This window comes from Ictidomys tridecemlineatus, chromosome 1 (assembly GCF_052094955.1).
Source record: "Ictidomys tridecemlineatus isolate mIctTri1 chromosome 1, mIctTri1.hap1, whole genome shotgun sequence".
In the NCBI taxonomy this organism is placed as follows: Eukaryota; Metazoa; Chordata; class Mammalia; order Rodentia; family Sciuridae; genus Ictidomys; species Ictidomys tridecemlineatus.
In genome coordinates this window covers 87,452,329-87,479,346 of record NC_135477.1, presented here as the reverse complement: position 1 = coordinate 87,479,346, position 27,018 = coordinate 87,452,329, and the positions used below count along the sequence as shown (strand labels likewise).

The following is a 27,018-nucleotide window of genomic DNA, read 5'->3' as shown; positions in this document are numbered from 1 at the left end:
ACCAGAAACTGTGAAATTCCTAAAAGAAAACATAGGGGCTGGGGATGTGGCTCAAGCGGTAGCGCGCTCGCCTGGTATGTGTGCGGTCCAGGTTTGATCCTCAGCACCACATACAAACAAAGATGTTGTGTCCGCCGATAACTAAAAAAAAATAAATATTGAAATTCTCTCTCCCTCTCTCTCTCTCTCACTCTCTTTAAAAAAAAGAAAAGAAAAGAAAACATAGGGTTAACATTCTGACATATAGACATAGGCAACGACTTCCTCAATAGATTCCTAAAGCTCAGGAAATAATACCAAGAATTAATAAATGTGATGGCATCAAATCAAAAAGCTCTGCACAGCAAAGGAAACAAGAATGTGAAGAAAGAATGGGAGCAAATCATTGCTAGCTGCTCTTCGAACAGAGGATTAATATTCAGAAATATCTAAAGGACTTCAAAAACTTAAAACCAAAAGACAAATAACCCAATTAATAAATGGGCAAATAAAATATAAACAGACATTTCTCAAGAGAAGAAATACAAAATGGCCAACAAATAAATGAAAAACATATTCAACATCTTTAGCAATTAGGGAAATGCAAACCAAAACTACACTGAAATTTCATCTCATTTCAGTTAAAATGGCAGCCAACAAGAATATAATAATATGGTGTGGGCACATGCCTGTAATCCAGCAGCTAGGAAGACTGAGGCAGGAGGATCAAGAGTTCAAAGCCAGCCTCAGCTCCTTATCGCGAGGCCCTTAGCAACTCAGCTTAGTGGTTAAGTGCCCCTGAGTTCAATCCCTGGTACCAAAAAAAAAAAAATACAATAATAAATGCTAAGGGCTAGGGATGTGGCTCAGTGGTAAAAGTGCTTGCCTAGCACATGTGAGGACCTGAGTTCAATCTCCAGCTCCACCAAAATAAATAAATGCTGAAGAGGATGTGGAAAAATGGAACACTTTTACACTGTTGGTGTGACTGTAAATTAGTACAACCAGTATGGAAAGCACTGTGTAGAGTCCTCAAAAGACAAGGAATGGAGGGGCTGGGGTTTGGCTCAGTGGCAGAGCACTAGCCTAGCATGTGTGAGGTACTGGGTTCGCTCATATAAATAAATAAAAAATAAAGGTACATCAAAAATTAAAAAATATTAGCAACTTAGGGGCTGATAGGCCTACTCCAGCAGCTGGTGCAGCACCAGCAGGAGGTCCTACTCCCTCCACGGGGGCTGTTCCAGCTGAGAAGAAAGTGGAAGCAAAGAAAGAAGAATCTGAAGAGTCCGATGAAGACATGGGCTTTGATCTTTCTGACTAAATTCTTGTAACATATTCAAAAAAACATGTTACTTTGTTGATTAAAAAAAAAAAAAACAAAAACAAAAATTTAAAAAAAAAAACCCAAACCCAAGTAGTGACGTTAGTTAGAATTTGTTGCTTCTGTAATGGCATTTCTCTTTCATGTCTCTAATCTATCCTTACTAGCTCCTATGGCTACTACAAGTTTTTCTTAAGTTATTTTTATGGTCCATGTTTAGGAAATGGCAACAGTATCAGTACTTAGTCATTGGATAAATGTTTATTGAAGGGTCACTATTGTGAATATGAGAGATAAAAGAATGGTAAATTAAAGCTCCTCCCTTCTGAAAATCCCCCATGTTATTGGTTTATGTTATTGGTAAGGCTTCCTGCTATATACTGGAAGCCTTACCAAAAACATAAACAGTCAATTAGCACATACTTTATATGTTATATTCAACGAAAAACATGAGAAGAGAACTGCAGATCAACTAAAAAATGGTAACACCCAAGCTCACAGAAATAGTAAAAGGAAGTGGCTATGAAATTATGAAAGTAATATAATATGTACTACAATTAATTTTATGCAGCTGTGATTTCAAAATGAATCTTTACCAGTTTTACATTTCTATTGACTCCAAATGGCACTATGTATGGTCCATGTTTGCAACCCTATTTTGACAAATTTTAACTTTAAAAATAGATTTGTGAGGGGGTGGGAGGAAAAAGGAGGGGGCAAGGGGTAATTAATGATGGTTGAATGTGATGATCATTATTATCCAAAGTACATGTATGAGGACAAGAATTGGTGTGAGTATACTATGTGTTCAACCAGAGATATAAAAAATTGAGCTCTATATATGTAATAAGAGTTGTAATGCATTCTGCTGTTATATATACATAAAAAATACATATTAAAAATATTTTTTTAAAAAAAGATAAGGAATAGAACCACCATACGACCCAGCTATACAACTCCTTGGTGTTTATCCTTATGTATTAAATAAAGTTAGCATAATATAGTGATACATTTATACCCATCTTTATAACAACACAATTCATAATAGTTGAAACAATGAAACTAGCCTAAGTGTATGTCAATAGATAATTGTATTAAAAAAACTGCACTGGAGTTTTATACAGTCATAAAGAAGAATGAAATTACATTATCTGCAGGAAAAATGGATGGAACTTGAGAACATCATGTCAAGCAAAATAAGCCATACTAAGAAAGTCAAGGGTTTTCTCTCAGATGTGGAAACTGAGAAGAAAAGGATAAGAAAGGTTGCCAAGGGATCTCATGAAAATGAAAGGGATATCAATAGACTACAGGAAAGGGACTAGAGGAGAGAAGGGAGGGAAAGGGAAAACAGTAGGGAATATATACTAGCCAAGTTACATTATTATACTGTGTGCATGTATGAATATATAACAACAAATCTCATTATTATGTGTACCTATAATACTTTAATAAAAAAATATGAGGAAAAAAACCACTGATGATATAATGAAGTGGGCTTTAGTCTTGATTATTTATTTTTGGTACCAGGGATTGAACCCAAGTGCTCTTTTTTTTTTTTTTTTTTTTTAAAGAGAGAGAGAGAGAGAGAGAGAATTTTAATATTTATTTTTTAGTTTTTGGTGGACACAATATCTTTGTTTGTATGTGGTGCTGAGGATCGAACCCGGGCCACACACATGCCAGGCTAGCGCGCTACCACTTGAGCCACATCTCCAGCCCAAACCCAAGTGCTCTTAACCCCTGAGTCACATCCCCAGACCTTTTTATGTTTTATTTAGAGAAAAAGTCTTATGAAGTTGCTGAGGCTGGCTTTGAACTTGCAATCCTCCTGCCTCAGCTCCCAAAGTCACTAGGATCACAGGTGTGTGCCACCATACTTGACTAAATTTCATCATTTTTAATAGTTTTCTGAATACAAATTATACATGATTCTGGTAGAAATAATAGAGCTATAGAAAGAAAATTCATCTACAATTTCACTTTTTTTTTTTTCATTCCCAGGGCTTTGGGAATGTAAGTCAGATGCTTTGCCACTGAGCTATATTCCAGCCCTCCACTTTTAACCACTATTATATTTAATATATATCCTGTTTTACTTTTTAAACATACTTGAGATTATTAATATTATTTGAAATTTTTTACCTAATGTAATTGTCCATATTATTAAAAATTTTAATAAAAAGGTAATTTGAAACACTGAAGGCCAACTTTTCAGAATTTTCCAGATCATCAGTACTCAAGACTGATCACTCCTTCCTGGCTCCACAGCATTTTGTTTTACATTCCTCTTTGCCTCTTAGGTTTAACATTATATCATGAGGTTCATCCAGTTTTGGGGCAGAATTGTACTGTACTCACTTTGCTGAACCTGCTGTATGGCTGTATAACCTATAATATAGTCTTCTAAAAATGGACATCTATGTTTTTTAGGGTTTTATTTATTTATTTTAATTGCTGGGGCTTCTTGTACATTTAATCTCTTTGTGTATCATTCAAGTGTTTTTCTAGGGTATAAACCTAGGAAAAGAATTACTAAATCATAACATATGCAAATCTTAATCTAGATATTGCCATATTGTTTTATTTATTTGTTTTTATGTGGTGCTGAGGATTGAACTCAGGACTTCATACATGATAGGCAAGCCATACTGCTTTCCAAAGTGCTGATTATATTCCCACAAGGATTCTATGAGAATTCTTGTCACTCTAAGCATCCTTAACCAAAACTTGGTATTGTCAGAATTTAAATTTTTGTTAACCTTGCAGGTATGAAATGAAATCTTATCACTGTGATTTTAATTTTCATTTCTCTGATTACTACTAAAAACCTTGTTTTAACCATTTGGGTTTATCTATAACTTTTTTATGTCCTTTGTGTATTTTTTTAAAATTAGGCTGTTCAAAATAATAACAATATCTAAGGGTTTAAAGAGTTTCAAGTCTTTTGACACTGCTAAATCCTATTCTAAATAACTCTTCTAAATTATCTCCCAATAGTAGTAAATATTTTTAATGAATATGATGAATAAAAATTACAAATTGGTTTCTTCTCTAATGTTTAGGTTACTAGAAAGATTGAATGTTTTTCATTTATTAATCACGATATTTCCTCTACTGTGAATTGCCTACTGTGAAAATCCTTTGCTCACTTATCTATCAGTGTCACAATGGGGTTTGAGAACATAAACTTTTGTGCAATTTTTAAAGTACAAAGGAAATATATTTTGTCACATTTGTTGTGGCTGTCCCAGTCAGGCTCTTAAACTTTTTTCTTAACATACAAATAGCTTCATATTTAGTCAAAACTATTCATCCACGGGCTGGGGCTGGGTCTCAGCGGTAGCACACTAGCCTGGCATGTGTGAGGCACTGGGTTTAATTCTCAGCACCACATATAAATAAATAAAATAAAGGTCTATCAACAACTAAAAACAATATTAAAAAAAACTATTTATCCTACTTTATACTTAGTATGAAGTACTTCATACTTAGTCATAACTATTGTGTGGCTTTAGCCATATTTTTAACTCAGTCCTGGGGTTAAATATCTGAATATTTGTTTGTTCCCATAACATTAATATGAGGGGTTTTTTCAATAAGTATTTTTCATCCACATAGATATGTAGTACCAATTTTGCCAACAAACTAGCTATTCCACCAATGGATATTAATTTAAAAGAAAAAACAGATGTCACTAAGGAACTACCTATATTTTAGATTGGCGGTGGAGAAGATCTTCTTTACTACTTAAATTACAGATTGTTTTCTTTGCAGAACAGGAAACATGGGTCATAGAAAACTTTTTAAATGTAAGATAATTTGATTAGAGTTAATATTATCAGAATTTTCCTTCATCTAAACAAATACCAAAAATGTAAAAGTAATTAGGCTTTCAAACTAATAAGTGAAATCAAATTTCATTCTCTAAAAGCAAAAATCACATCAATCTATTTTAGATTGATATTCTACTCCATTAAATAAAAACAAAATGGGAACTAGAGGTATAGTCAGTAATAGCATGTTTGCCTACCATGTGCAAGGCCCTGGCAATGTATAAATAAATAAATAAATAAACACATAAATAAATAAAACAAATTTAGCAAAGAAAAAAAAGAGTTAGCAACCATAAGAGTTAGCAACCTCTCTCAAACCATTGTTTGAGAGAGGGTTTTGCTGTCTTGCTCAATCTGGTTCTGAATGTCTGTGTTCAAATGATCCTCTGGCTTCAGCCTCTCAAGTGGTGGGACTACAAGTCCAGGACACTGAGCCTGGCTTGTGTTTTTCTATTTTTATCTTAAATCATAATTCTATTTTTATTGTTTGTTTTTAAAAAACAACTGTTTGTATCCCTGAAGCCACTGGAGGCTCAACTGGAAAATAAGAGCCACAGGTGGTAGACGATAAAATTATTCATAAATTATAAAATATTTTGGACTCTGGGCTGGAGATGTAGCTCAAGGGTAGTGTGCTTGCTGAACATGCTAGAAACCCTGAGTTCAATTCCAAAACCAAGAGCTTAGGAGACAGGGGCAGGAGGCAGATTGGGCAGCATACTTTGAGCCCAAAGTTATACCTACTAGAGTAGCCTGAATCTAGGTCTAATGTATCATATTTGCTCAAAAAATGGCTACCATTTTAACACTTAGATTAAATAAATCCACATTTTCTACTCCTGATTCAGATTAGCAAGATGCAGTAGCATGCCTATAGTCCCAGTTCCTTTTCTTAAATTATTTTTTTAGTTGTAGATGGACACAATGCCTTTATTTTATTTATTCATTTTTTATGTGGTGCTGAGGATCAAACCCAGCACCTCGAACGTGCTAGATGAGAGCTGTACTGCTAAGCCACAACCCCAGCCCCTAGTCCCAGCTTCTTGTGAGGCTGAGGCAGGAAGATCATTTGAAATCACAAGTTCAAGATCAGCCTGTTTGTCTCCACCGCAACTCCCCCCCCCACACACACACACACACTCTCTCTCTGTTTCTCTCTCCCTCTCTCCTCTCTCTCTCTCTCTCTCTCTCGTGCACACACACACAAATTTAGTTTACTGAAACTGTGATAAAGAATTTTTATTTCCTAAACACTGCAACAAATAAATTTGCACTGCCTTTATTACCATTACTATACTAAACATTAATCTTTTTATTTAATGAGAAAAACTTTAAACTTTCTACTATAATGACTTTTTTTTTTTTGAGATTTTTTTTAATATTTATTTTTTTTTAGTTTTCGGCGGACACAACATCTTTGTTGGTATGTGGTGCTGAGGATCGAACCCGGGCCGCACGCATGCCAGGCGAGCACGCTACCGCTTGAGCCACATCCCCAGCCCCTATAATGACTTTTTAAAATTTTTATGAAATTATATCTAGGAGGCTATACTTGAGAAATCAAAGATCTTACCTTACTGACACCAACCTCAGGGATTCGGAGAGTATGCTCCATATCTTTTTCTCTGCAGAATTGAGTAGAGTGTCATTAACAATTTTCGAAGCATATATAAATAAAATACTTAAAGACTGATATGGTAAGAATTTTTTAAGTGGATGTTGAAAGGCAAGGCCTCACATTAGATCTCTTGATTATAGGTTATCCTTACTGCTATTTTAGATTTGCTATGCTTTCACATAGTAATTCTTTGTTTACATGTCCTTTTTTCTTTAAATGTGCTTTCTCTGGGTAGAAACTTTACCTTAGTCCTCCTTGTATCCACAGCACATAAAACAATGTTTGATACATAATACTAGCATGATAAAGCTTCTTTGAAATAAATGAAAGAATGCTATAATAATATTAACCATTTTTTTTCTTTTTTTTTATTGGTTGTTCACAACATTACAAAGCTCTTGACATATCATATTTCATACATTAGATTGAAGTGGGTTATGAACTCCCAATTTTTTACCCCAAATGCCATTTTTACCTTCCAATCGTAGCAGGGTTTACAGCTGTAATAATAAAAAGAGATCCTGTCTGCAGCACTGGTGATCTAATAACAATTACTCTAATACACGGGGGCCAAATTTTTTCTTCATCTGCCAAGGAAAGAAATAGGCAAACATTAATTCAAATGCTATGCAAATAAAATAAAATTTACCTGGAGGCATCCTTAAAAACAAAACAGAACAAAAAATGTTTTTCATTAGGACCAGGGGTGTTGTTCAATGATAGAACATGGTCTTAGTAAGCACGAGGCCTGAACCCAATCCCTAGTACCACACATACACAAATAAAAAATGTACTGATTGCTGGGCACAGTGGTGCACACCTATAATCTCAGCAGCTCAGGAGGCTGAGGTAGGAGGATCAAAAGTTCAAAGCCAGCCTCAGCAACTTAGCAAAGTCCTCAGCAACTTAGCAAGATGCTATTTTTTTTCCTCAGGAAAAAATAAATAAATAAATAAATAAAAAGAGCTGGGGATGTGGCTCAGTGGTTAAGTGCCCCTGGGTTCAATCCCAAGTACAAAAAAAAAAAAAAAAAGTACTTGTCAAAAATCTTAATTCTGGAGTTGGAGGTGGACTTCAGTGGTAGAGTGCTTGCCTACCATACAAAAGTGCCTGGATTCAATCCCCACCAGGGCAAAAAACAAACAAAAAACTTTCAATCCAACTAAAACAAACGTCTTTAATTCTGTGATATTTATATAAGAATGAATAAGCCTAATGCTATTATTACAGTGAATAGCATAAGGTGTGCAGTACATTAAGCATCTATCAAAAAATAAATAAATAAACTTTCTTAAGGTCTTGAAATTTGAAAATATCTCAAATATTTTTTTATTTTAAGCTAGAAAAGTTTAGTCCACTTATTAAAAATAAGAGAAATCCCACTAAGAACAAAAGAACAAAATTAATTCATATACTATAATATGAAATCCTGTGTTTTAAAAGTATGCCTTTATACCTGTGTGTAAAAAATACTAGATTTGCCATAATACATATGTAACTGAATTCATGAGCTACACTTTTTAAACAAAACATACTTTTTCTTCATATATTGTAAAACGTATCTAATCCACAAATAGCTTTAATATATACTTTCAGGTTAGAGTGTAGGAAGTTTGGTTTTCTATTCTATTGATTAGGCTATTTGATACAATGAAACTTTCTTAAGGTCCAAAGTATTATTCATTTATTCACATTCTTCTTTTTAAAATTTACCAAGTAAGTTCACATAATTTTCAATAATATCAACAAAACCCTCACTTTATTTTGGGCAGATATTCTATGAGTTACTAACATTTTTAACTGTTTTGCTCTTTTACAATTACCAGACTCAGTTGTATTTAATTAAAACTCGATGGTTACTTACTTACTTACCTTCCTCCTCTGTTTCTTCTGCAGTTACACTGTCTTCACTGGTATTACCCTCATCATAACTGTCCTCCGTTTGAGAGTCTGTAATTTCACCTTCTTCTGGCTCACTATCACTCTCTATGATTTTCTCATCTTTAAGTGAAGTTGAATTACAGATGTTCTCATTAAGAGGAGATGCTATAGCATTTCCACTAACTGGAACAGTGAGTTTAGGGGAACTATTTTTGTGATGAATGTCTATTTTGGCCTTCTTTTTCACATTTGTAAAAATTTCTCCTTCACTGCAGTTTACATATTCAACATTGGAGGCTTTCTGATCTTCTGAATTCAAATCCTGGAAAGGAATAGATATGTGGAAGCAGGGGAGAATAACTTTAAACATCACTCTCTTATATTATTATATGACGTTTCAATGAATGTAAAGATATAATGTATAGAGAAAAAACAAGAGTTATAAACTGTGCCTACTCTTTCTCTCATATTCCTCTTCTCAGTTAATGAATGACATTATCATCCTCTTAATATCCAAATTAACAATCTTATACCTATCACTGACACCCCTTAACCACTAAATGGAGTCAATTACCAAGTGCTACAGACTCTATCTACAACTGATTCCAAATCTGTCTCCCCTATTTATTCTCAATGTCCTAATATTACTCCGACCAGGCGCTCAATATGTATTGCTTGGACCATGTTATAACCTATACTATAAAAATATACTATCCAATAAAAATATAAGCCACATTTGTAGTTTTAAATTTCCTAGAGGCTGTACTTTAAAAAGAAAAATTATTAATGAGAATGTTTTTTCTAAGACGACTTCAAAATCCAGACATATTTTATACATACCACATACCAAATTTGATCTAGCTTCATTTCAAAAGGTAAAGAGCCACATGGAGCTAAGAGAGCTACCTCATTGGACAATGTAGGGCTAGAGAAAGCACCTACCTACTTTAAATTTTCCTTCAATCTCTTACCAAATAGCAAGTCAATATGCAAATAAAGTATAGAACTGATTTTACATATAACATGAATTTTAAAATCCAAATGTACCTGATTATTTTTAAAGTAGGCTTCACAGTGTCCCAAGTTTTAAAATATAGACAAATTTTATTATCTTTTATTCTAAAATATATCTCCCTTATTCCAAAATTTTAACTTATATGGCATAAGCATTGTATTATTATTAACTTGTACAGGTATAGTCAGCATGCTTTATGGAAAAAAACAAATCTATTACTTTTTTTTTTTTAACTTTTTCTTTTAGTTGTCAATGAACCATTTTTTTTGAGATTTTTACTCTTTACTCTTTTCTCTTCACCCTACATACATACTTACTTTGTGAATTAAAAAAAATTAGAAACTACATATTTAAATTTAATTTACTGAAACTAAATATTTAATGGGAAGGAAAAAGGAAAAAAAAAATCACCCTAAATTCAATCACACAGTTAGACACTCTTGTTATTCTATGCAAACTCTTTGAGATTTTTTTTTCATTAATTTTATGTAGATGCACCCCTGGCATCACAACACATTCTGTTCTTATTCTGTTGCTATTAAGTACTTTATTACTCTTGTTCATCAAGAAGCCTACAGACCTTCATTTTTTAATTTATTTTTATAGGTGGTGCATGAGAGTCAAACCTAGTGCCTCACACATGCTAGGCAAGTGCTCAACCACTGCACCACAACCCCAGCCCCATACCTATTATTTTTAATACACAAATAAATTTTTATCATAGACAACATGATATATATAAATGAATTATATAGACATCAAATGACTAAATCAAGCTATTTAACATATGCATTACATATTTTTTTGGTAAGAAAACTTAAAATTAACTCTTGTACTGACTTTCAAAAATATAACACATGGGGTATAAGCTCAGCCTACCATGTGTAAGGCCCCGAGTTCAATCCCCAGCTCCACTAAAAATAAAAATAAAATAAATAATTATAGTCCCCATTTTATACAACAGACAACTCTGTTATTTCAGTCTTGGAGATGCAATTATATTCTTCTTTTCCCTAAAGTTTGTAATACACTCTGAATTTTCTATCTTAGAACAATATGATGAAGTGAATCCGTATATTCTTCCATTATTTTATAAAGATATGACAGCATCTTATACACATATTTTTAATAGCAGCATAAATTCAGTTTGGAGACTAGCTAAGCTTTTGCAGTGTGATAAAGTATATACACTTCCAGTAATACAAATTCATCAAGGACAAGAAGCTGAAAAACTATTAGGAGCTTTGAAGGCCATGTAAATTACAGCCCCCCTGCCCAAATAAATACATATACATATACAGATATACATATACACACATATATATGTATATATGAGATTTTATATATATATAAAATCTGTGTATTTTGTTACTATTGTTTATTAAACAACCGTATAGGGGGAAAATGAATGAAACTGTCCAAAGTGCTATTTTCAATAAGCTATTTGCCAGTATAGAATGTTAGATACCCACTAAGAGATGAGAAAGGGCTTGCAGGTAGGCATTCAGGAACAATGTATTATTTCAAGTTATTTACTCTAGTCTCTTTACACCACTGCTCACATCCATATATTCTCACCTACAAAAAGTGAGGTTTAAAAGTATCTTTAAAAATAAAGCAAATACCGCCCTAAATTTACCTCCTCCAAATTTTGAGACATATCTTTTTTATCTAGTGATTGAGAATTTGTGAAAAGGCCATGGTCACTCCATGTTAACTTTTTTTGGTTGTTGCATTCTGATATTTTAATAAATGTTATTAAAAATCAGTTATAGAACAATTTCCAGTTTCATAAGAAAATGCTGCCTTACATTATCGAAATTACGTAACATTTTAAAATTAAAAAGACATTACCTTTTCCTCATTTGTTATAGAATAATCTGGATCCCTTCTTTTCTTCTTCAATTTTTTATCTTTACTTTGTTTTGTACTAGAAGTCTGATAAGGTTGCAAGTCTACTCGAGAATGAAATTGATATCGACCACTTTCCACATCACAGTAGTAATAAATCCCAGTGGAAGGATCATAATATAGTTGATTTTCCTTTCAAAGTCAAGAAAACAATAAATTCTATTTATCTATGATGAAATACAGTAGAAAAACCTAACAGAAATGTCAAATCTATTCAAATACAGTAAATGTGTGTCTTTTAACTACTGTAGTATTTTCAGAAGATACCAAGTTAAAAGATTATGAAAAATTTTCCAAAATACTTATACCAATATCTGCTTTAATTTTCCTAGTATGAAAAGCAAATCTAAACATTAAATGAAATCACATGAAATGGCCACAATTTGATGATTTTTCATTTTAAAAGAAACTGAACTTTCTTATGGCTCAACTTGATACATTAACAAAAAAATGATAATAAGAAACTTTTTTGAAAATATGAAAACTGAAGCACGCATTAGAAAACCTGCATATGAAAGCAATTTCAGACTTGTCGTTCTTAATGACCACACAATAATGGTCTGATAACATCAACCCCCAACCCCTCCCCTCAGTATTAATAACACAAAGATTTACCTTTAATGTTTATTACAAAAAGTAAGAAAATTTTAAGGGGGAGGAAAAAACTTATAAAAACCACAACATAACTCTCTATAGAAAAAAACCTGGTAAACAATTGCCTTCACTAATTAATTCTATATTAAAGTAAGGAAGACTTGAGTAGGACAGTCATGTGCAAATGAATTTTAGCAAATTATCAATTAAAAACCATAAAGATAAAATTATGTAATCACCTACATTTATGAGACACTGGTTAAGACTCCAAAACCAAAATTTAACTGAGTCAGCTATATTTTATTTATATCATAAATCCATACAGAACACACCTGAAAATATGATGTACTGAGATGGAGCAAAACTTTCTGAAAAGGATAATTTTATTTTATTTACTTATTTATTAATTTATTTCTCTAACTATTACAATTTATTTATTTTATTTTTCGGTATCAGGGATTTAATCCTGAGGCACTTAACCACTGAGCCACATCCTCAGCCCCTTTTCATATTTTATTTAGAGTCAGGGTCTCTGATTTGCTGAGTCTGGCTTTGAACTCATGATCCACCTGTCTCAGCCTCCCCAGCTGCTGGGATTATAGGCATGAGCCACAATGCCCAGCAATATATCATCTTTAATCCATAAATTTTACAGATTTCTTTTAAAAATATTTAGAATTTTCACCATCTTTCTTTTAAGAAATTTAATGACACTTTCTCATTTTATTTCTAGGTATAAAGGAACTTTTATAACTTAGACCTTTAAAGTTTGATAAATATGTCAATCCAATACATAGGCATTTGCAAAATACAAGAAAATAAGTTATTTAATTAAAATAAAATGAAAATTAGCACCACAGTGGCAAAATAAAAATGTTCCTAGTCTACTTAGAAATATAACATACAGAATGTAACTACTTACAGAACAGACGTCAAGAGGAAAGATACAGGCAGGAAGGTAGAAAAATGACAAAGCCTAATTTCTACTTGGAAACAGTATTTTCCTTAAAATCAAATAAGTAATAGCTTTGGATAAGAGTTTAACTTTCTGGACATTAAATAGTAATGTCAATTAGCATACTCCCATGGGAAAAAAAAACTCTTCATGAAAGACTTTTAAACAGTCTACCATGTGCAGATAAACTAATGGAATCTCTAATCTCAACTAGGGATGTAGCTCAATGTTAAAAGCACCCCTAGGTTCAATCCCCAGTACTAAAAATAAATAAATAAATAATTTGAAAATTTAAATCTCACCCCTAACCTATAATAAACAATTTCACTTCCTTAAATAAAATATATACACTTAGGTTCTTAAACATTTTAAAACAATGATCTAATTTGACTAATAAAAATTCATTGTAATATGTTACTTTACATATAAAAGGTTATTAGGAACCAGGTACAACAGTGCATGCCTATAATCGTACATAGGAGGCTGAGAAGGATGATTACAAGTTCAAGGTCAGCTTAAGCAACTTACCCTGTCTCAAAATAAAATAAAAAAGAGCTCAGGAGGTAGCTCAGTGGTAGAATACTTGCTGAGCATGCATAAGGTCATGGATTTTAATCACCAAAATCACACACACACACGCAAAAATTTAGATTGCTCTAAAATATTGATCTGTAATAATCACAATTAGCAACTTACTCAAAAATCTAAAAGGGTAGCATCACAAGCTATTTTATAATCCTTTTGTCAAAGAGCTTTGAATAAAACATAATTTTTAAATGCCATATCTTGCTTTTACTTCAGCTTAGCGTTTGTTATTTGCTAACAGGCAGCTAAATATATAACAATTTGGTATTAAAAAAAAAAAATCCAAGACACTTACAGAATCGTAATAGAAACCAGTGCTGTGATCAAAATATAGTCCCGTACTTTCATCATAACTAAATCCAGTCTGTGATACAGCAGCTTCTGCAGCAGCTCTCAAACTCTCAGCTAATGATGAACCTTCTAAGGATGTATCTTCTGTTGCTAATGCAGACGTTAACTCCTACAGAAGACAGTCACATAAAATAAGACAAACTTCTGTATATCAATCCAAAAGTTATCAGAATTTAAAATAAGTAGAAAGAAAACTATGTTTAAAAACAATGACTTCCATTTCTACAACGGAAAGATATGCTACCAATTACAATTGGAACTGTTTTAACAAATGTTTACTACTATGTCATTTAATTCAATTTTGACTCAATTTTTAGTTACAATGGTGGAGATGGAATAAAGGAATCTGTGCATACTAGGTGAATACTCTACCAGTAACTACACCTCCAGCCCCTTGATCCAGTTTTAAAGACACTAAAACTAAGAGAATAACAATTATTCAAAAATAAATGTATAAGCCGGGCGCAGTAGGCTCAGGAGGCTGAGAATCCCGAGTTCAAAGCCAGCCTCAGCAATGGCAAAGGGCTAAGCAACTCAGAGAGACCCTGTCTCTAAATATAATACAAAAATAGGGCTGGGGATGTGAGTTCCATGGTTGAGTGCCCCTGAGTTCAATCTCCAGTACCTAAAAAAATAATAATTAATTTTAAAAAATGTCTGGGGGCTGGGGTTGTAGCTCAGTGGCAGAGTACTTGCCTAGCACATGTGAGGCACTGGTCCAATTCTCGGCACCACATGAAATAAAATAAAGGTATTTGTGTCCATCTATAACTATTAAAATATTTTTAAAATAAAAAAATATGATACTATAGGGAAACAATCCATAAAAAATCAGACCATGAAATATTAAGACAAAAGATCTATTTTTCAATAATTATATGTTCAATGAGAAAAACACTTTAAAAAGAGAGATGGAGAAGAAAGTTACAGATTAAATGAGGCATAATAATTCTGATTCAAACAAATTATAAAACTCAAATGTACAAAACAATTAAGGAAATTTGAACAGGGAGAGGCTATTTAACATAAAAGAATTTTTTTTTTTTTCACAGCTATGGATATAGCTCTTCAATAGCAGAGCACTTGCTAGCATGCATGCACAAGGCCCTGGGTTCAATATCTGGCACTAGGGGAAAAAATTATTTTTAAATATAACTTAAGTGCACAGGCTGAGGTAGGAGGATCACTTAAGCCCTGGAGTTTAAGGTCAGCCCAAAAGACATACCAAGACCCTATATTCCCCCAAAATATGTTTTTACATGTAAACATAATATTGTATGTGCTGTTCAAAGCTCTTTAGCTGAGTCAAAATATACTGACAAATTTTCTATTTTTTTTAGAGAGAGAGAGAATTTTTTAATATTTATTTTCTAGTTTTCGGCTGACACAACATCTTTGTTTGTATGTGGTGCTCAGGATCGAACCCGGGCCGCACGCATGCCAGGCAAACGCGCTACCGCTTGAGCCACATCCTCAGCCCCTGACAAATTTTCTTATGTTTAATTTGTACACGTCACAAAATTTTAGAGCACAATGTAGCAGGAAAACAATTATACATATAAATAAATTCTGATGGGGGGAGTTACTGGGGATTGAACCCAGTTGTGCACTATCACTGAGCTACATATCCAGACCTTTGTATTTTTTTTTGAGACAGAGTCTTGCTGTGGCTGGCCTTGAACTTGCAATCCAGCTGCCTCAGCCTCCAGAGTCACTAAGATTACAGATATGAGCCACCACAGCCAGCCTAATTTTGGCTTTTAAAAACTGTTGGTAGGAATGCTGGTAATCCCAGCAACTTGGGAGGCCAAGGATTGCAAGTTCAAAAGTCAACCTCAGCAACTTAGAGAGGCCCTAAGCAATTTAGTGAGACCCTGTCTCAAAACAAAAAATAAAAAGTTGGCTGGGGGTGTGGTTCAGTGGTTAAGTATTCCTGGGTTCAATCTCTGGTATAAATAAATAAGTAAATAAATAAACAAAACTTTTGCCAGGTGGAGCCTGCCTGATGTATTCCCACTCAGGAGACTAAGGCAGGATGATTCCAGTTTTGAGGCCAGCCTCCGACACCTGCCAAAACCCTGTCTCAAAATAAAAAGGACTAGGGATGTAGTTCAGTAGTATAGTGCCCAGGGGTTCAATTTCAGAAACAACAACAAGGAAAAAAAAACTTGCAAGACACAGTGGCATGTGCCTATAGTCCCAGCTACTTGAAGGCTGAAACATGAGAATCATATGAGCCCCGAGATTTGAGACACCTGGGCAACATAGCACAGCATAGCACAACCTCATCTCAAAACATAAAATAAAGTGTAATTTTCTTTGGACAATTGAATGTTTATAACCCTAGTATGTTATAATGCACCAAAGGAGTCTATCTTTCCATATAATAATGACAAATAAGGACAAGTTCTTTAGCATCAAGAATTTCATGTTGCCAGGTGGGATGGCATATGCCTGTAATCCTAGCAACTTAGAAGACTGAGGAATGAATGAAGCTCAAGACCCATCTCAGCAATACAGTAGGACCCTGTCCAAAATAAAAGAAAAAGGGATAGGGATTTAGCTCAGTGATAAACCACCCCTGGGTTCAATCCCCAGCAACATGGGAAAAAAAGCTTCAACTTAGCATTTCAATACCTGTGAATTTGAGGTGAAATGATCTTCAGGTTCACATTTAACATTTTCTGTTGCAACAGTACCAGTGAAAATATCACTTTCTATTTGTGACTGGTCTTCATAACTAGAAGTAGGAGCTTCAGTATTCTGACAATGTTGAACTGAGTGTTCAGTCACCTTATTTGTTAGACTATCATCATTATAGTATGCCTGATAATAACCTGTAGCAAAAGCAAATTAAGTGACATATTAGAATAGTGTACATAAAACAGGCTTAATTCTGAAACATTGGCTCTAAGTACAAAACAACACACATTACAATTGTACATATTTTAAAAAATTAAAACTGATGATGCATATGAATCTTCAAATTGTGTACCTTTAATTCTACTGTCTCCATCAGTACCCCAGTTATCAAGATATAAAAAAGTCAGGTGAACAGATTTGGAATTTCCACATCAAGGGTAAAGAAGAGCTGAGCACAGTGGCACTCGCCTATAATCCCAGCAACTCAGGAGGCTGAGGCAGGGGGATTAAAAGTTCAAAACCAGCTTCAACAACTTAGTGAGACCCTGTCTCAAAATAAAATATAAAATAGGGCTAGGGATGTGGTTCCGTGGTTAAGCACCCCTGGGCTCAATCCCCAGTGGGGCCCCACCTCCCAAAAAAGACAGGAGGCTGAGGCAGAAGGATTGCAAGTTTAAAGCCAGCCCCAGCAATTTTACTGAGGCCCTAAGCAACTTAGGGACAGCCTGTATCAAAATAAAAAAATATAAAAAGGTAGGGATGTGGCTCAGTGGTTAAGTGCCTCTGGGTTCAATCCCTGGTGCCAAAAATAAATAAATAAGGCTAGGGATATAGCTCAGTGGTATAGCAACACTAGGTTCAATCATCAGTACTGAAAAAAAAAGGGGGGGCGGGGATGTGGCTCAAGCGGTAGCGCGCTTGCCTGACATGTGTGGGGCGCTGGGTTCGATCCTCAGCACCACATAAAAATAAAGATGTTGTGTCCACCGAAAACTAAAAAATAAATATTAAAAAAATTCTCTCTCTCTCTCTCTCTAAAAAAAAGGGGGGGGGGTAAAATAGAAATATGTAGATAGCTTTTATTCTGTCAAAAAAACCTAGTAACTGGATTTGATTTTGCTGTCCAATTTTTCTCATGCTGAGAAAAATTTAATATCATATATATATAAGGCTACTACTATTGGTATGTTTAGAAATTTACCTATATGTCATGAACGAAGCAATGAAAAACATAATGGGAAAGATTACTTCTTATGATCCACAGTAATTAAAACTCAGTAGCTCAATTATTTTGTGTTATAATATAATAACAATTGATGAGGCTATGATGGTAGGTTTACCATTCCTCCAAGTACCTAAGAGACTAGTACTAAATATAATGCTAAGTGGAACATAGATCAACAAGAAAACCTGAACCCCTGGACACAAAAAAAGACCAGATATGAAAGTATCTGCATGGCACAATTTACTCAGTAAGCCAGGCATGGTGAAGAGTTTCTGCAGTCCCAGAGTCTGAAGTGGCAGGATCACTTGAACCCAGAAGTCTGAGACCAGCCTAGAGAACACAGTGAGACCCCCCCCCCATGTCAAAAACAAAAAATAAAATTATTCAGTGAGGGGCTGGGGTTATAGTGATAGAGTACTTGCCTAGTACATGTGAGGCACTGGATTTGATTCTCAACACTGTATATAAATAATAAAAATAAATTAAATAAAGGTACTGCATCCACCTACAACTAAAAAAAAAATCTCAAAAAAAATTACTCAGTGGGGGGCTAGGGTTGTGGTTCAGTTGTAGAGCGCTTGCCTAGCATATGTGAGGCACCAGGTTCAATTCTCAGCCCCACATATAAATAAAATGAATTAAATAAAGGTCCATCAACATCTTAAAAAAAATATATATATATATATATATAAAAAAAATTACTCAGTAATGTTTTCAGTCCACAGAAAACACATCAGCAACATTATAGAAATTAAAGAAATGATAGTACCAGAGAGCAAATTAATTATCTACAAATACCAAATTATGTGGCAAGAAGTCAATATTATGACAGTTCTCATATTTATGTAGATCTTTATCTACTTTAAATTTAACAGAAACAGTATGTTAGCATGTTCTGAATGTTATAGTATTAGGATACCCTCACTAGATGAATACCTGAAATTGACCAAGGAGTATGGTTCTCTGTTTGTACTTCTACATCAAACTTTTTATTATCTTCATTTCTCCCACAATGAAGTATTTTACTGAGTTCTTCCACCTGGAAGGAAACAAAAGCTTTTGGAAAAATCATAAAGCAATCTACTACAAATACCATTCTTTTCATATGAAAACAAGAAAGTATTTTTCTTGGTAAAAGTTTCAGACAAGTGGCAACCCCTGTCACATCTCCTCTCACCTTGCAAGAGTTCTTTTTCTTTCTGGAATAAATCTTACTCTTTTATGTTCAAAAGTTTTAAAGAAGAGCCAAAGGAGGGTTTGTTTCTTTTTCAGAAATACTAAAAATACTTATAACTCTTAGAGTTAATTTTCAGATTTTTTTTTTTTCTTTTGAGATGGGGATCTCACTATGTTAACTAGACTGGCCTGGATACTCCTAGGCTAAAATGATCCTCCTACCTTAGCCTCCCAAGTGTTGGCACTATAAGCACACAATATCATACTTGACACATGGATGTTTTTATTCTTAAATTTGCTTGCACAGCAGGGAGCAGTGGTACATGCCTATAATCCCAGCAGCTTGGGAGGCTGAGGCAGGAGAATCGTGAGTTCAAAACCAGCCTCAGGAAAAGCGAGGCACTAAGTAACTCAGTGAGACCCTCTCTCTAAATAAAATACAAAATAGGGCTGGGGATGTGGCTCAGTGAACAGAGTGTCCCTGAGTTCAATTTCCAGTACAAAAAACAAACAAACAAAAAAAATTTTTTGTGGAGATGGGATTGTGGCTCAGCGGTAGAACGCTCACCTAGCATGGGCAGGACCCAGATTCAATTCTCAGCACCACATAAAAATAAAGGCAATGTGTTGTGTCCATCTACAAAAAAGATATTCTCTCTCTCTAAAAAAAAAATAAATAAAAATAAAAAAATTTTGCTTGCCAAACATAGAAATACCATCCCCAAACTTAATCTGGCCAAACTAATGGGACTTCATGAACAGAATCCTTCATTTCTAACCAATAGGACCATTTGTGGCTGAGTGGTTGAGTGCTTGCCTAACATGCACCAGGCCCCAGGTTAAACGCACAGCACTGCCAAAAAAGCAAAAACAGAGAAGAAACCAACCAAACACACACACAAGAAATGTTTTTATGCTACCAGAATATTTTTATGCTACTATTTAAAAAGTCAGCTGTTCTAAAGAAATAGCCAGGAACGGTGGCACAAGCCTGTAATTCCACCTAGTCAGAAGGCTGAGGTAGGAGGATCCCAAGTTCAAGAACACACTGGGCAAATTAAGGATATGCTGTCTCAAAAAATTAAAGACTGGGGATGTAGCTCAGTGGTAGAGGACTTGCTGAGAAAGTATAAAGCCCTGTATTCAATCCCCAGTAACACACACACACAAACACAACACACACAGAGAATTAGAAAAATCTAAAAACTACAAATTCCATCCATACTGAATTATCTAGTATCACTCAGTGTCCTTCACCTGGAATTAGCTATTCACTTAAATACATTAATGCCATTTGTATGCCTTAATGCACATTTGTTTTCTTTAAATAGTAGTCTTATGACTAAATAACTGCAACAGAAGGGAACAGAGAACAAGGCCATCTGAGAGGGGCATCTATCTTCCACATGCCTCATATATTAAAATGCCCTTGAAAGGATACTGCATTGATCAGAGAAACACAGTGTGGACATGCCCATAAGCAGATGAGTAGCTACCTTAGTTAATGCTTCTCTAAAAGATTCTTAGTATGAGACAATATCTACCATATGCATGAAACCAACTTTTAAAAAAAGCGATAAAATATTTAAGATACATTAGCTTAAATAGAGGATTTATTATAGACTGATTATATATAGATTATCTAAGCACTTTATGAGTTATCAGATCTGCTCTTAATATCAGGACTGGAACTAGTGTGAAAAAAGCAAGATACTTTAAAGTAACAAATCTAAGGAGCCACTGTCTTGCAGCTCCATAAAAATATAGGGTCCATACCTGAAAATAAGTGCCCCTTTAGCTTCCTCATCCTAGAAGCCTGACTACTTTGCCCTAGTTCTGGTTCTGGCTGCTTCCACTATAACATGTACTAGATTATTGGTACTTTGAATAACATCTCCATAATTCACACCACTGCCTTACAAATTAGTTATCCTAATGACCAATTTTACATATAAAAATACCTGAAGAGACAAGTAATTTACACAAGGTCTTTAGACCCCAAAGCCAGATCCTGCACATATTATGGTTTTCTATTATTTCATCCTCAATTCCCAAGCCTACATTTTACTGCTCCAAATGAAACATGAATAATTTGGGATGACAGTTAACCGAATTCCTCCCTCCCAGGGGAGGCTGACTAGGAGAGCAGAGTTAACTACTATAAGTTAGTATTTATAATTACTACTAAAGTTGGTACTTTACTACTGTGAGTTAGTATTTCTAAGTTAATTTGATGTTTTTGTGGTGCTGGGGATCCAACCCAGGACCTTGAAAATGCTAAGCATGAGCTCTACTGCTGAGCTATATCCCTAGCATTTTTTTTAAAGCTGAGGTTGCCCAGGCTAATCTTGAACTCCTAGTTCAAGTGATCTCCTGTCTTGGCCTCCCAAATAATGGAAACTATGGGCACAAGCCACCTACCCCACCTTACATTCCATTTCTTCCCCCCCCCAGTAGAAAATTACTTTATTCTAATTAACTTACAAAGTGTATCAGAACAGCTGGTTTAAGGAGGCTACAGAAACACCTGCCCAGTCCTAAATTCTGTACCAACTCAGTGAACTTCCATACAATTAGAATATTCTCTTCCATTGCCATTCAGAAACAACAAAGCTACTAAGTGAGGTTTTACATTGTGGTTTTACAGTTCGTACTTTCACTATCAATTACATTTTTATATTAATGTAACTTAGTCATCAGAGCCGATTTTCCACTTTTTCAATTTGAACTTCTTGATTAACTAATCTGTTTGCAATTCTGCACTATTTCAGCATCTCACTGAAACCTTCACAGAGCTTAACATCACCCTGATTCTGGGCACACTACAAAAACTTTTTTATCTGATAAAGACAAGGGCCACCAAGCTGCTTCTGCTGTGGTGGCTGGGTTCCCTGAGGCTCCCAGTAAATGATGTCAGTCTCAGAGGACCCAATAATACTTCCCCCACTGAGGCCCACAGTGATGGTACAACCCAGTGTGTGCCTAACAGAAAAGCCCACAGCCACACTAGCTGCAGTGGTTGCTATTGACCATCAGACCTGACTGCTGGTGTGCAGCCTCAGATGAACCAACTACAGATGGAAGGGCTGCTTCTGTGACAGAGCTGCTGGTGCTGGCCTGGGTGCAGCTTTCATCTCAGGGGCCTGGCTGGCTGGGATTAGGAGGTGGGGGGTTTGCAAGGTGCAGCTTCAGCTTCCACACGCCATGCTGTGCACAAGTTTCAGAGCCCAGAACGCTAAAGGGCAAAGCTTGGGGCAACCCCACGAGAAAGCCAGCAGAAGCTGGGGAGCATATTTCCATTTTTTATGATGGACCACTATCAAGTTAACATTAATAAGAAAATGCTGGCTCTTGGAAGATTAGTAAAATGTTTTCTTTGAGAATCTTTAAGATAAGCAGTATTTTAACAATTTATAAGTATAAAAGAGTTTTATTTAATGTTATATTGTGGTCTCCTCCCATGTTTACCATATTTCTCAATCCTGGCACAATTCCTACACATAAGAGGAATTAAAGACCTAGCACTGAGTAAAAAGTAAAAAACAATGTATGTCATAATGTCAACAACTGTAACCAATGGCCATAGAAGTCATTTCAACTCAAAAGTTAATTTTCGGAACTCATTTTTACTCGGAGCTCATTTTTTCTCGGCAGTATTGGGGATTAAAACCCAAGAACAACAACTCTGGGCTACATTCCCAGCCTTTTTTTTTTCTTTAAAGACAGGTTCTTGATAAGTTGCCGTGGCTGGCCTTAAACTTGAGATCCTCTTGCCTCAGCCTCCTGAAGGTTGCTGGGATTACAAGCGGGAATCACCATGCGAGGCTAGAAAAAATATTGCAAGGCTGGGAACGTAGCTCAGAGTTACAGCGTCTAGAATGTGTGAAGCTCTGAGTTCGATTCCTCATTATAACACACACAAACATACACACAACCCGCAACTGTCAATGGGGCGTTGGGACAAGTGAGAATTTAGACCGTCTGGCCAAAGCACTGGAGTTCAATTCACGCTAGCCCCAAGGGTCTCTTAAACCAGGTACACTGAAACTTAGATTTGCTCCAGTTGTATTTGGAATTACAACTCTAGGCTTTCATTTACTGCAGTTACTCTATAAAGTAGTTCTGGGCTCCAGCTAGGGAGCCCTTCCGAAGCCATCAAAGGCTTGGAAGACTTCACCGGGCTGGAAGGGGCTCGGAGCTAGAGGCGGACAGCGCACCTGCGTGCGGAGCTCCTGGTTGTTGCTTTCTGCGCTCTGGTACAGCCGCTCGGTGTGATGCAGCAGCTTCTCTATCTCCCGCACCTGACGCTTGCAGCTCCGCAGCTCGCGTTCCAACTTCTCCACCTTCCGCCTCAGCTGGGCCAGTTCAGGCTCGGGGGAGGTGGGCGGTGACAGTGACAACGAAGGCGACGGCGGGGGGGACGGTGCCTCGCAAGCCATGAGGTCCAGCGAGAAGTGGCCCGCGAGTGCGGAGGCACTACGCTCAGACCAAGATTGATGCCGGCGGCCCCAGAGGCCACGGGAGAGCGCGGGCTGCGAAAGGTGGCCTCACGCCCTGCCTGCCGCGGTGGCCCCTGGCCATGACGCCCTGAAACTTATCACCTGTGGTCGAACGGGTCGGCGAACCAATGAGCAAGGGGACGGAGGACGGCCCCTGTCCGATCTGCGCGACTTGAAATCGGAACACTTTGTTGACAATAACCTTTCACAGCGACCGAAATGCCGAGAGGCGACTTGGAGAAGTACTCGGGTTAAAGAATTAGAAGACAGAGCGCTCGGCGGTTCCCGAGCAGAACCGGAAACGATTTACCGGAGGTGGGCGGGGCCAAGACGAAAAAGGAAGCGACGGGAAGCGGGAAGGGCATTTTGGTACATTTGCGCACCTCCATCCGGCTTGCCGGGCCGCACAAGGGGACGTGGAAAGGTGGAAGGAAAGTGGTTGTAGAAGGTCTAGCGAGGTAAAAATTTCTGTACATGCCGACCGTCTTTGAGAAAAACCTTTTGTTTGGAGTTCAGTTCCCAGCTCTGTATTTTCCATATGTGAACACTGAGTCACATCTGGAAATAATTTGCCAGGGATTGTAGAGATAATGATAATTTAGAACTAGAACGTTGTATTCTGATGCCCTGCTTACTTGGTCTGCTGATTCCATGAGTTTAGACACCCTGGAAAGAGGACTAATTAATTATATTTGACTTGCAGACAAGAGAACACTTGGTGAGGAAGTAAAAGAAAATGCTCTGTGGAACAGGAGAGAAAAATACTCTTGTTGGGTAGGTTTACTTTATCCTGTATGAACCCTACCTTTGCTTCACTAGTCTTTAAATCATGGGCTTCTTAAAACACACTTCCTCCCTTCCTCAAGGTCTCTTAAATTAGATACTGGTTTCAGAGAGCTGGCCTGAGATTTTCCAGAGGTCAAACTTCCGTGTTTTTCTTTTGGTACTAGGGTTTGAACCCAGGGGTACTTTACCACTGAGTTATATTCCCAGCCTTTTTTAATTTTTTTTTTTTTTATTTTTAGACAGGGTCTCTCTAAGTTGCTTAGGGCCTCGCCAATGCCAAGGTTGACCTTGAATTTTACACTCCTCCTACCTAAACCCGGAACTGCTGGGATTACAAGCATGGATCACCACACCCAAAACTTCCCATTATTGTCTGTATTCTCTTTCCTTCAGCTATCTCCACCATCAAACTAGGCAGTACCCACAGAAACTGTGTGGTTAACCAAAATGTCAGAACAGCAGTGGCAAGAAAGTTCACTAACAGAAACCTAAGGGCCAGTGCTTGTGAGACACATATCTTTGAGAAGGCTCACCATGTTTGGGTCATTTTTCTGAGGCTCTTCCATATCTTAGCAAATTCTTGGAATCTACAGACAGAAGATTTCCAAACTAGATGACTGCTGCACAGCATCTTTAAATCATTCCATTTTTCCTGGGATAACAGGGTCAATCATCACCAGTGCCCAGACCCTGGGGAAGCTGAGGAGCTATGTATTGTGTTAATAACTGATAAGGTAAATCTTCACTCTGCTTTTCTTTTTCAAAATTGACTTAATGGGCTGGATATGATGGCACGTGACTATAATTGCAGTGACTGGGGTAGCTGAGGCAGGAGGGTTGGAAGTTCAAGGCCAACCTCAGCAATTAGCACAGCCATAAGCAACTTAGTGAGAAGTTGTCTCCAAGTAAAAATAACAAAGGCTGCAGATAGTGGTAAAGTGACCCTGGGTTCAAATCGCTGGTACCAAAAAATAAATAAATAAAATTGGCTTAGTGGGATTAGGGGGCATATAACTCAGTATTGGCATGTGCTTAGCATGAGCCATGTTCAATCCCCAACACCACTCACACAAAAAAAAGACATAATTGACTTAATTATCATGAATCTCCTCTATTTTTCCATATAAATTTTAAAGTTAATTTTTCAATTCCTCAAGCAATCAAATGGAACGTTTTTTTAAAAATTACATTCAAATGTATAGACTAATTGGGGATAGAATTAACATGAAAGTTTATCAATTCACCTACCTTCTTTTTTACTTTAGTCCTTCTATTTTATTTTTTCTTTTACTTTGGAGTGTGTGTGTGTGTGTGTGTGTGGTGTTGGGGATTGAACATGGCTCATGCTAAGCACATGCCAATACTGAGCCTCACATATGCTAGGCAAGGGCGTTACTTCTGAGTTATGTTCCCACCAGCCTCTTAAGTTGGTATAGTCCTTCTTTTAAAATTTATTCAGTCGTAGATGGACACAACACCTTATTTATTTATTTATATGTGGTGCTGAGACTCACATATGCCAGGCAAGTGCTCTACCACTGAGCCACAACCCCAGCCCAAGTTTTAACACTGTTTCTGAAAAGGTCTTGGTCTTTCTTTTATGGGGGTGATGGGGTAGGGTTTTAGAGATTTAACCCCCACTGAACTACTTCCCCAGCTCTTTTTGTTTTTTAGTTTGAGACAGGGTCTCACTAACTTGCTTAGGGCCCAAGCTAAGTTGCTGAGGCTGGCCTTGAACTTGCAATCCTCCTGCCTTGACCTCCTGAGTTGTGGGGTTATGGGTATGCCTGGATGGTTATACCCAATTTGAGGTACCTTCAGGACCCTTGTACCAATGTCCAGTAGGGAATGAGCACTTCAGAAACCTGACTGAAGCTCAAGAAACACATCTGACTGTACAGCTAGTACTGGGTAAAGCATTTCACACAGCTTCAGGGTGAAGGAGGTAAAGTAAATGAGTGAGTGCACAGGGCAGCCAGCCACTACTACTGGGTTCCAAGGACCATGGAAGCTTGTGGGAATGGGACTCCCTGTCTTATGCAGCTTTTCATTTTTTTAGAAAAGGCAAAAAAAAAAAAATGTAAAGGGGAAATGGTTCAAGTTAGAAAGAAAATTTGTCATTACTCGTTACTGGTTATTCCATAATTTTCATCATCCATGTTTGCTTCAGATAAGCTCCAGGGTCTTCTCATTTTTACCATCACTACCCCTGCTGTGTTTGTCCCTTTCCTCCCCATTCTTTGCTCTTCTCCTACTTTTTCTTCTTTTCATGTTTTCATCTGAAGAAAGTTTAACTGTCTCTCTATGAATCAGAATTGGCATGTGCTTAGCATCAGTTGATAGATCTCTTTCCTTCCAGGTAATAAGTCAGGGTTTTCCAGCTAAATAGACCCAATGGGAGAAATTTTATATATATATATATATATATATATATATATATATATATATATATATATTACATTTATAAATGTTATATATATGTAATTTCTTCTACTTGTTATATGTGTGTGTGTGTGTGTGTGTATAGAGGGGGGTAGGGAATATAAGGAATTGGCTGTATTGATTATGGAGGCCAAGAAGTCACATAATGTATTACCTACAAGCCAGAGAAACAGGAAAGCCGGAGGCATAGTTCGAAGA

The 27,018-nt window shown here is 36.2% G+C and overlaps 2 protein-coding genes and 1 pseudogene across 5 annotated transcripts in view; 1 reads left to right on the top strand and 2 right to left on the bottom strand.

Annotated features, from left to right (window-relative positions):
• Aggf1 (angiogenic factor with G-patch and FHA domains 1) overlaps positions 1-23,876 on the bottom strand; it is a 40,528-nt gene extending 16,652 nt beyond the window's left edge. Inside the window, exons 1-8 of the mRNA XM_005328974.5 lie at positions 23,311-23,876; positions 18,854-18,956; positions 16,687-16,886; positions 13,994-14,158; positions 11,508-11,696; positions 8,630-8,960; positions 7,233-7,344; positions 6,713-6,764 (exon numbers count right to left, since the gene is read on the bottom strand). Of these exons, the coding sequence (XP_005329031.1) occupies positions 6,713-6,764; positions 7,233-7,344; positions 8,630-8,960; positions 11,508-11,696; positions 13,994-14,158; positions 16,687-16,886; positions 18,854-18,956; positions 23,311-23,532 (1,374 nt within the window). The 5' untranslated portion in view covers positions 23,533-23,876. The remainder of the gene's footprint in view (positions 1-6,712; positions 6,765-7,232; positions 7,345-8,629; positions 8,961-11,507; positions 11,697-13,993; positions 14,159-16,686; positions 16,887-18,853; positions 18,957-23,310) is intronic.
• Positions 21,613-22,734, bottom strand: LOC110598515 (coiled-coil-helix-coiled-coil-helix domain-containing protein 2 pseudogene; annotated as a pseudogene).
• A 20-nt stretch (positions 23,877-23,896) lies between the features above and the next one.
• The window catches only part of Naip (NLR family apoptosis inhibitory protein), a 68,772-nt gene continuing 65,650 nt past the window's right edge, over positions 23,897-27,018 (top strand). For 3 of the 4 annotated variants that reach the window (XM_078043991.1, XM_005328972.4, XM_078043990.1), the window contains exons 1-2: positions 23,897-24,050; positions 24,296-24,366. The gene's annotated coding sequence lies outside the window, so the exon portion shown is untranslated. The remainder of the gene's footprint in view (positions 24,051-24,295; positions 24,367-27,018) is intronic. The other variant, XM_021728873.3, reaches the window with a different exon arrangement.